This window comes from Cariama cristata, unplaced genomic scaffold (genome assembly GCF_000690535.1).
Source record: "Cariama cristata isolate BGI_N322 unplaced genomic scaffold, ASM69053v1 scaffold9370, whole genome shotgun sequence".
NCBI lineage: Eukaryota > Metazoa > Chordata > Aves > Cariamiformes > Cariamidae > Cariama > Cariama cristata.
This window is the reverse complement of record NW_009595241.1, coordinates 1,654-10,696: the sequence shown is the minus strand read 5'-3', so window position 1 is coordinate 10,696 and position 9,043 is coordinate 1,654. Positions and strand designations below refer to the sequence as shown.

Sequence of the window (9,043 nt, the reverse complement as noted above, 5' to 3'; positions counted from 1 at the left end):
TTCTTAAGAATTCTCACCCTATTTCCCTTATGCTTCAGGCTCCATCACCCCTAGAGCAACCCCAGCTCTCCCCATGTCCCAGCAGATGTGATGCCTTCCCCATACTGGTGCTCCTGTGACCTAGATGGAGGGAAGGCAGAATGAGTCCCCCCTCCCTTCTCTGCCAGTTGGCTGCTGCTTTCCAAGGCTCTCGCAGGAGCAGGGGGCTGTGATTCAGCTCACCCCACTTGGGTATTGCACAGCAGAGCTGTGCCTGCCTGGATGCAATCCCTGTGGCTCCAGCCAGACAAGCACCCCCGGAGGGGGCAGCTGCTCCCCAGGCTCCCCAGACAGGAGCTTTGCTTGCAGAGAGAGCATGGAGTGACCAAAAGGTGGGTAGATGCTCCCTCTGCATCCCCAACACCTCTGTGCTCTCTGTCACACTTGGCTGAAGGTGGACAGGGGGTTGGAAAGCTGCTGGGGAAGATGCCAGCCAGGTAAGTGCCCTGTAGTCTGGTGTACTTGGCAGAGTGTCTCTAGCACTGCTTTTTTTTTCCTTTTTCTGTGGGATGGAAAATCTGGCCGAGTAGAATTCAACCCATGGATACAAGTGGCGAGGCCTCATCACGGGCTAACGATAAGTGATGTAAGATGTTGTTTGTTGTGATCATGCTGGTCCATGTTTCATAAAAGCCAATGTAAAACACAGCTCTGTAGTTCCCACTTCCTTGCGCTTATATGGCAAACACTGGAGCAAAAATACTGCTCCAAATACTGGGTCTAATCCTGTTCAACATCTTCATTAATGATCGGGTTGTGAAGTCTCCTTCCTTGGAGATACTCAAAAGCTATCTGGACATGGTCCTGGGCAACCAGCTCAGGGTGGCCCTGCTTGAGCAGGAGCTTGGGCCAGATGCCCTCCAGAGGTCTTCCAACCCCAGCCACTCTGAGATTCTGATTTGGGGCATTGCCTTCTCCTCAGCCCCTCACCTGCCGCTTTACTGAAACCCACAAACTTGCATGTTAGCAGAGGAAGCAAGAAACTGCTCTGGGGACTCTGCGTAAAAGGGCTTTGTTCCAGTAGGATGTCTTCAGTAAACCTGTATTTTATGTCCCCTAATTGTTTAGCTACAGCCAAAAGAACTTACTAACCCCTTCCCTGAGCCAGGCCATCGTTTCCTCTTCCAGCAACGTCGGTTTTGCATACCCAATGTATTACTTAAGCTCTGAGACAGTTATTGCCTGCAGGAACAGCACTGTCCTGTCCTTCAAGGTGCCACCAGCAGCACTTCTCAGATGCTGTATGTTTGAGTCCAGCACCCGTAAGCTTTGGGATGTATTTCTGTCTGCCTCCAGCCTCCTCTTCCTGATCCTCCCAACAAGTTGCACTTTGGAGCAGACCATCCCTGAGGCACTGGGGTGAGGGTGTGGGTTTAAACGAGAATGTTGGCTTGGTTAATGGGGGCTGCTCAGCCCCGCTAGGGATGCCAGCAGGAGTAAGCCCTTCTGTTGCAGTGTTATTCTTTTCCCAACAAAAGGCAAGAATTCCCAGGGTAACACTTTAGAGCAGAAGTTATCAAATATGTGTCTAGGGATGTAAAGGGGTAACTTAAACTGTATGTTTATTTAAAAATGGATCAAGTAAATCTGATGTTAGGGTTGTAAAATATACAAACCTCAAGAAATGAACATACAAACAGAAGCAGGAGATCTGGCTAGCTGCACTCACAATGGTGGGAACCACTGTAAAACTGCCCCTATTTTGGAGACCCCATCCTGCCCTGAAGTTATGACACGCTTTCTTACCCCTGCAGACACACTGCCTGTGGATCACCCCATGCGCTTGTCTGATGCTGGAGCTGTGATTTTCGTCTCCCGTGTCACTTGCTGTGCCCTAGTACCCAGCTGGCACCTTGCCGCACGTCCAACTGCATTGTGGCCTCCTCCCAGTCCTCTTCTCCCCGAGGATGCTGCTAATCTACAGCTACACATCACTGCCCTCCCAGAGCCTTCCTGCCATGACTCTCCCAGGACTTCCCTCCTCTTCCCAGCCTTTCCCTCCGCACTGCTCCCTCTGCCAGGACAAGAAAGCCCTTCACACAAAAGCCTTCACCACGCTCCATCAGGTGGAAAAGCGGCCACAGAGTCCTGGTCACAGGGAAAAGAAACCTCTTTGGGTTTACACCCCTACAGCAATGGGGCTGCAGACCTGAGGGTCCAGCTCTTCCCTGGCTTGTGTTAAACCCACAAGGACTGACAGGTCCAAATAATGTGCTCCTCTTTCACCATGGGCAGGATGTGGAGCTGAGATGTTTGGGGCAGTTTTGGCAGCAGAAGCACGGTGTAAGGGGACATGAGTGGGTGTTTTAACACAGCACTCCCCCCCCAGGTGATGGGCTGATGGGGGCTGGTTGCGGTGCCGAGCAGTGCCGGCTGTGTGCCCTGCTCTCCTCCAGCATCACGGGTAACACTGCTGGTGAGCAGTCACTCCTGGGCTGCTTCCATCAGCACACACACACACACACACACACACACCTGCTTGGCCCCGGCACGCAGCTGCATGGGCAGGCTCTTGCCAAACAGCACCAGGGAGGCAGGAGGGAGTGTTGTTAGTGCTGGCTACAATAAACACTGTTTTTACATCTCCCAGACAGGGTCAACTATCCCCATGGGGTGCCTGAAATGCTGGAATTCACCAGCTGTTTTCTTTGGATATCGGTGTGTTGTATCTGGACAGAAACCGAGGTGTGCTGTTGGACTGGGCACATCCACCGGTCTGCTGCGCCAAGAAAACTTTGCCCGCTGCTAGGACCTCTGCCTGCTTTATAAACAGAAAGGCTGTTTGCCCTGATCTGTGGCCCTCTGGAGAAGAGAAGGAAGGAGGCTCGCCCAGGGTCATGGGGAGAGCTGGGCCAGGGCGATTTCCCAGGCTCCAACCTGATGGCTTCATCTCCATCCCTCCCCTCCGAGGGTGTCTGGCAGGACCACACCGGCTTTGAGCAGGGGAATAAAACACACAGCATAAAATCCCAGCACCTGGGATAGACCTCACCCAAGATGCTATACTGCAGGCCAGAGAGAAAATACTCAGAATAACAGATGCTGTACAGAGTGCCCCTGAGGTGCTTAGCACATGCTGGCTGCACACAGGACCCAGGGCTGCTTCCACTCAGCTGCGGAGCAGTTCCTGAGAGCAGCCGGCAGCTTTGAACCCTTCCGGGATGTCGCTGTCCAGTTTGGAAATGATTTTGTAAATAGGTTTCTTCCAGGAGGGGTCGGCGTCCTTGCCTGCCCTGACAGCACTGAAGAACTCCCGCAGAGTCAGGCTGGCCACTTCCAGGAACCGCCCCGGCACCTGCAGCGAGATGGGCATCAGCCCATAGCACCACGAGGTCCCCAGCTCCCCTTCGCCCTGGCAAACCCCATCGCCCCGGATCCCCCTCCTCACCTCGAAGTCGTTCCCCTTGTTATAGTGCATATTGAGAGCGCGGAAAAGCTCCGAGTCCCGGGAGACCTGGAGGGTGCCAGCATCCGTGATGCCCTCCAGCAGGGCCTGCCGGGCAAACTTCTCCACCTGGATGTAGTAAAACTCACGGAAGTTGCTGAACCACTTGATGAGCTGGGAGGTGATGCAGCGGCTGAACTGCCAGAGGGGAGAGTCAGCAGACAGGCGTTATGCCAGCTTGGAGCTTCCAGACCCAAGAGCCCCTGCAAGCCCAGCCACGCACCACTGGCCTGGCCCCAAACCCAGCCCTGCAACAGGGGTGCAAAAGCACCAGCCAGGACGATGACATGGGGGTGTCTGCGGTGCCTCTCCCCATTGAGATTCAGATCCCAGCTGCCCTGCGGTGGGGAGGCACGTTCATGATGTGCTTTAATCCCCCCGCCTCAATTGCACAGAGCGAAGACCTGGCAGCCCAGGTCTGCTGCAGCCCTGAGCCCCCACTCCAGGGCACCCCGTGCTGAAGCGGGTGCCATCCCCCAACTCCTGCCAGCAAGGCAGGGGGACACAAGAGCATCCTCTTCCCCACAGTTCCCTAGCGAGGCGGGCTGGGTGCCATGCCACATGAGAGCCCTGCCTGGCACCAGCGCTGGGTGCTGTGGTTTTACCTGCACGTCGAGGAAGTATGTCTTCAGCAGAGTGGAGCTGGGGTAGCGGGTGAAGAAAAACATCAGCTTGGCCTTCTTCAGGTGGCTGGGGGTCAGCACTTCCTGCATCTGCCTCGGGGTCAAGGAAAGCCTGCACGCAGCAGCCCGACCCGCTCAGCACATCCCTGAGCACTGGCCCTGGCATGCACATGCCTGGTGCCCACGAGAACCCCTCCCCAGGGCCTGGTAGCAGGGTGGAGGGGGTTCATCCTGGCTGGGCAGCCACCGGCTTTTCCCTTTGACATCCCCAGGGATGCTGCTGCTCCCCATGGTGCTTCCCAGGCCAGTTGGAACAGGGATTTCCATGAGACACCTGTTCCTGGCATCGGATCTCGGGACCGCCAGGACAGCCTAAGAGCAGGCTTGGGAGCTCCCAACTTCTACCCCTAGCTACGCTACAGCATCTAACCAACCCTGAGGAGCAGCAGTGCCCCTCCACAGCCCAGGACCCCTTTTCTGCCCAGTCCTTTTTAGGCCCCTGTCCAGCAGCAGGGACCCTGGCCCTGGGGACGCTAGCAGGGGTTGTGCTGAGCTGTGGCTCCAGAGGACAAGGGGAGCACATACAAGGCCAGCGATCTCTCTAGTTCCAAACGAGCCCAGGGACCTCTCCAGCTGCCCCAAAGGATATATGGGTGGAGGTGAAAGGTGCCCCATCCATCCCAGTCTGCAGCTCCCCATGGCCATCCCTGCCAGCTGGCAGCAGTGCCAGGCTCTCCATGTTGGCAGGGCTCAGGGCCAGGGGATGCTGCTGCTGCTGCCTCACAACTGATGACCTCAGTTTGACGGTTCCCCAGTGCAAGTCGAGGGGCTCCGGGGGATCCCTCTCCAGAGCAGAGATGCTCCCACAAGAGCCACTGCCCCAGAGGCCATGCTGGCCATAGCCCAACAGCTGGCTCAGCAGCTGGCTGTCCTGGACAGGGGCAGCCAAGCCCAGCGAATAACCCATGCTGGGTACCTGAGAGGGTTTTCTGCCCCCCTTTGAACTGAAGGAGCCAGCATGAGAGCCTGGGCTCTTTCCCGAAGCTCCTGACAGGGCCTCAGCCTGGGGTGAGCCCAGCAAGCCTGGTGCATTCATGGGAGATGGCTTAGCAAGTGGCTTTCGGCATTTCCCAGGAGCAAAATACTCTCTCCTGGCATCTGGCTCCAGCACCGGGCGGCTGTGGTGCTGCTGCAGGAGGTGGCTGGCTGCCTTCGGCCAGACGGTCTTCAGGACAGAGTCCACTACCCGGGATGTCACCCCAGCCAGCTCGTGCTTCAGCGCCTGCGAAAGGACCCTTGCTGCCAAGGGCAGGCCACCTGCATCGCATCTGTCCTCGTCCTCCTCCAGCCCATGCACCTCCAGGACACTCCTCCAGAGAGGCACTCTGCGTGGGTCACTGGTGGCAGCGGCACCATCCTTGTCCACTCTGTCTCTAGGCTTTCCAGGCAGTGGATACACTTTCTCAGCACCTTCCTGGGTTTGGGCAGTGTCCCCAGAGTCGCAGACCTGGGAGAACTTCTCCTGAAGCTGCCTTAGCTGCTGCTCTAAAAAGCAGAGCTGCTCTTTCAGCTGCTGGCAGCCCTCGGCATGGGGGCTACCATCCATGGCGGCCACTCGCCCAGCTGCCCCCATGCCCTGCTGGGTCACCCTCGGCTTCCTCTTGCTCTCCCTAGGCATCTCGCCGCCCCTCTCCCTCTCGTGCCCAAAAGCTGCATCCGGACTGGTGCCAAATGCCTGATGGACTGGTGGGAGGCTCATGCCTTGGATGATGCTCTCCACCCTGCGGCATGGGGGCTACCATCCATGGCGGCCACTCGCCCAGCTGCCCCCATGCCCTGCTGGGTCACCCTCGGCTTCCTCTTGCTCTCCCTAGGCATCTCGCCGCCCCTCTCCCTCTCGTGCCCAAAAGCTGCATCCGGACTGGTGCCAAATGCCTGATGGACTGGTGGGAGGCTCATGCCTTGGATGATGCTCTCCACCCTGGCCCTCTTGGCTCGTAGGTGCTGGTTGGAGAGCTGGTCCCGTAGGTGCTGGTTGGAGAGCTGGTCCTGTAGGTGCTGGTTGGAGAGCTGGTCCCGCAGGTGCTGGTCGGAGAGCTGGTCCCTGTTACCAGCACAGGGCACGGGACCCCGGGCACGGGTCCTGGGGAAAGCCAGGGCTTGCACTCCTTCTCCAGGAGATGCACCATGCTCGTAGTCCTGAGACAGGGCCACTGCCTGAGAGGAAGGGAAAAGGATGGTGGAATCCAGGCTCCTGCCAGCCATCGGGTGGCTGAGGAGCTGTGATATCAGGGACGCACTGGGGGAAGACAAGAGAGAGTCAGTCTGGAAACAGGGCTCTGACTTCAGCCCCTGGCCGTGCCCTGAAGTGGCAAGGTCTCTGCCCGGCTCAGAGCCAGTCCTGCCATCCATCGTCTTTTCTTCCTGCCTCGACACCAGAGAGCTGACCCTCCGCTGGCTGGGGATCATTTCCAGTGACAGACTGACAGGCTTCCCAGGTATCTGATGTTTCAGCCTGCTAGCAGTGTGGAGCTGGAGAAAGAGCAAGAAATATCAGTGGGCAGGACCTCATACAGCAGCTCTCTATGCACATGGCCAGAGATTTTTCCCTCTTTGATTTCCAGGGCATCCCTGCTCCCCTGCAAAATCTATTTCACCAGGGAATGACCCAGGCAGAAACCTCCAGGCACTGCAAAACCTGTGAGCAGGCTGTCGGGTGTTGCATGACATTAGCAACACCATGGACACTGTCACAACTTCAACCTACCAGCCAGGCATTCATTGTGCCCAGAGTACATTTCACATGGTTTGGGCCCTGGATGTGCCTGGCAGCGTGGACTTTGCACACTGCCAACTGCACCTGCACCGAAGGCATTTGGGGAAACCCCTCTGGGCTCGTGGACTCACGTATAAGGGTGGTGAGCACCAGACGGAGCCCTCTGCCACGCACACCTGGGCAAAGGTGATTTTTGGGTGCTCCGAGGTGCTGCCAGGCACAGGGAAAGCAGCTACATCCCTGGTGAAGGCATTCACAGCATGTAGCAGCTAGGCCAGGGCATGGCTGCTGCCTGAATCTGCCGGCACCCAGCACCCACCACCAAAGCCCCAAGGGCACGATGATGGGCGGCAGCGCTGGGGGGCCAGGGCAGCACAAACAGGCTGGTGGAAAGGGGAACAACGAGGGTGAAAGTGCGATGTGACCTGCTGCGAGCGGGACACATTGGGATGTTCAGGCTAACACAGCACGAGGTTCCTAAGTGCTTGGCAAAACACTGAATAAAAGGGATGGGGATTACCGGGGAAGAGAAAAACTACTAAGCCAGCAGCCCTGGGCTTAAAATTGTCACGCTGACTCCAGGCAGGGATCCACCCCCTCCACTCGTTTGCTTGCTTGGACAGCTTTGCAAAAGAAGGTGCAAAAGCTCGTATCCTGGGCAATTACAGAGTAATTGTCCCTGTGGGATGCTTCTTCCTCATCCACATTAATTAGCAGTAGCTTTACATCCCTGAAGTAGGACAGTTTATGTCTCTTCCAGACAGCTAAAGGTGTCTTTTGCTATAGCCATAAATGTCTGATCATTTTCAACACCATCGGTCTCCTGTGCCCGTGACTGTCTGCTCCACAGTGAGTCCCCCAGGCTAATCAGCAGTGTAGAAAATGAGTTGCTTCTCACTGTTTTTTTAGCAGGTTGCCTGTTTTCGAACAGCCCTGTATTCCAGGCAGATATCTGGGAGAGCTCTACCTTTTGCAGAGCTCTAGTCTTGACAAACCAAGTTTTTCCTGGGTTGTCCAACACCACTTGTTGCTCTCTCATGTTGTCTCCCCACCCCTCCTGACCATTAGGGTTTCATTTTCCCAACAGTTTGTTGTGGCGGCATTCAAAATGGCCAGCGCGAGGCTGGGGAGCCGGCAGCTCTCAGCATCACCCCTTGCCCTTGTATAACAAGCTTCACCATCGCTTGTGGCCACCTCTGAGCCTGCCAGCCCCTTCCAACAAAACCACACAGCAAATGCAATGCAGTCATAGATTTCATCCACCCTTAAGCCTTTCTGCATGGCATGGGCATGAGACAGCCAGTCCTGCTACCTCACTCGGTTTGCTACAAAAACACCTTCTTTTGGCACTTGGTCACAACTTCTCACCTCCTCTGCGTTCAACAGCATGGTCAGGGAACTTACCCGTCCCCTATGTTAAGGCTTCCCAGCCCCAAAAACCCCGGGCAATACACCCCTTGTAAACAGATCGACTTAGAGCTGGCAAGAAGCCCTCCACTTGCCTAAGGCTTCCAGCACCACCGTCTTTCTGCAAGAGATTTGGAGGGTGGCAGCACAGCCTGGGGTCCCAGGCCATGGCAGCCCGCTGTGGGTGGCCTCGGCTCCCCCCTGCAGCCTCCCCAGCACTGCGGGACCGGGAGGTGCTGCCCCAAGCAAACTGCTCCTGCTGATGCAGTTCTTTCGCTGCTGAGTTAGCAGATCTGTGCTTCAGTTCCTACTCTTACTACCAGACTTCACCAATACCACCTTCCAAAACACTAAAAAGCAGCCGGAGCTTCTCTTACCTGAAGGAAAAGACCGAGGAATGAAAGGAAGATGCTCAGAAGAGAAGGCAAGCGTGTTCTCTCCAAAATGGGAGCCACCTCACATGGGCTCCCCAGGTGCTCCTCAGTGGGAGAGCTGTGCACGGAGCAGCCTGCCGACTCTCCAGCACTGCAAATCTCCCCAGAGCCTTCCCCAGCCACTGCATCCCTTCGTCTTCAGCAAGCGGTCCCCGACCCACTTGCACCTCTCCGCCCCACTCACCTTGGCTCCAGGGACGCAGGGAGCGCAGTGCCCCGAGGGCAGGCGTCCCAGCCGTGGGATGCCGCAGAGGCAGCGCCGGCGAGTCCTCCCACTGTGCTCAGGTCCTTTAAAGAGGGAGTGGGGAGGCCAGAGGCA

The 9,043-nt window shown here is 56.8% G+C and overlaps 1 protein-coding gene across 1 annotated transcript; it reads right to left on the bottom strand.

The window, feature by feature from the left end:
• Positions 1 to 3,148: 3,148 nt before the first annotated feature.
• LOC104162590 (prospero homeobox protein 2-like) lies at positions 3,149 to 6,372 on the bottom strand. The gene is made up of 5 exons (XM_009701355.1): positions 5,907 to 6,372; positions 4,733 to 5,850; positions 4,090 to 4,197; positions 3,428 to 3,622; positions 3,149 to 3,334 (listed from the first exon to the last, which is right to left on the bottom strand). The coding sequence occupies exons 1-5, from the start codon at positions 6,370 to 6,372 to the stop codon at positions 3,149 to 3,151; spliced, it is 2,073 nt and encodes a 690-aa protein (XP_009699657.1).
• Between the last annotated feature and the right edge of the window lie 2,671 nt (positions 6,373 to 9,043).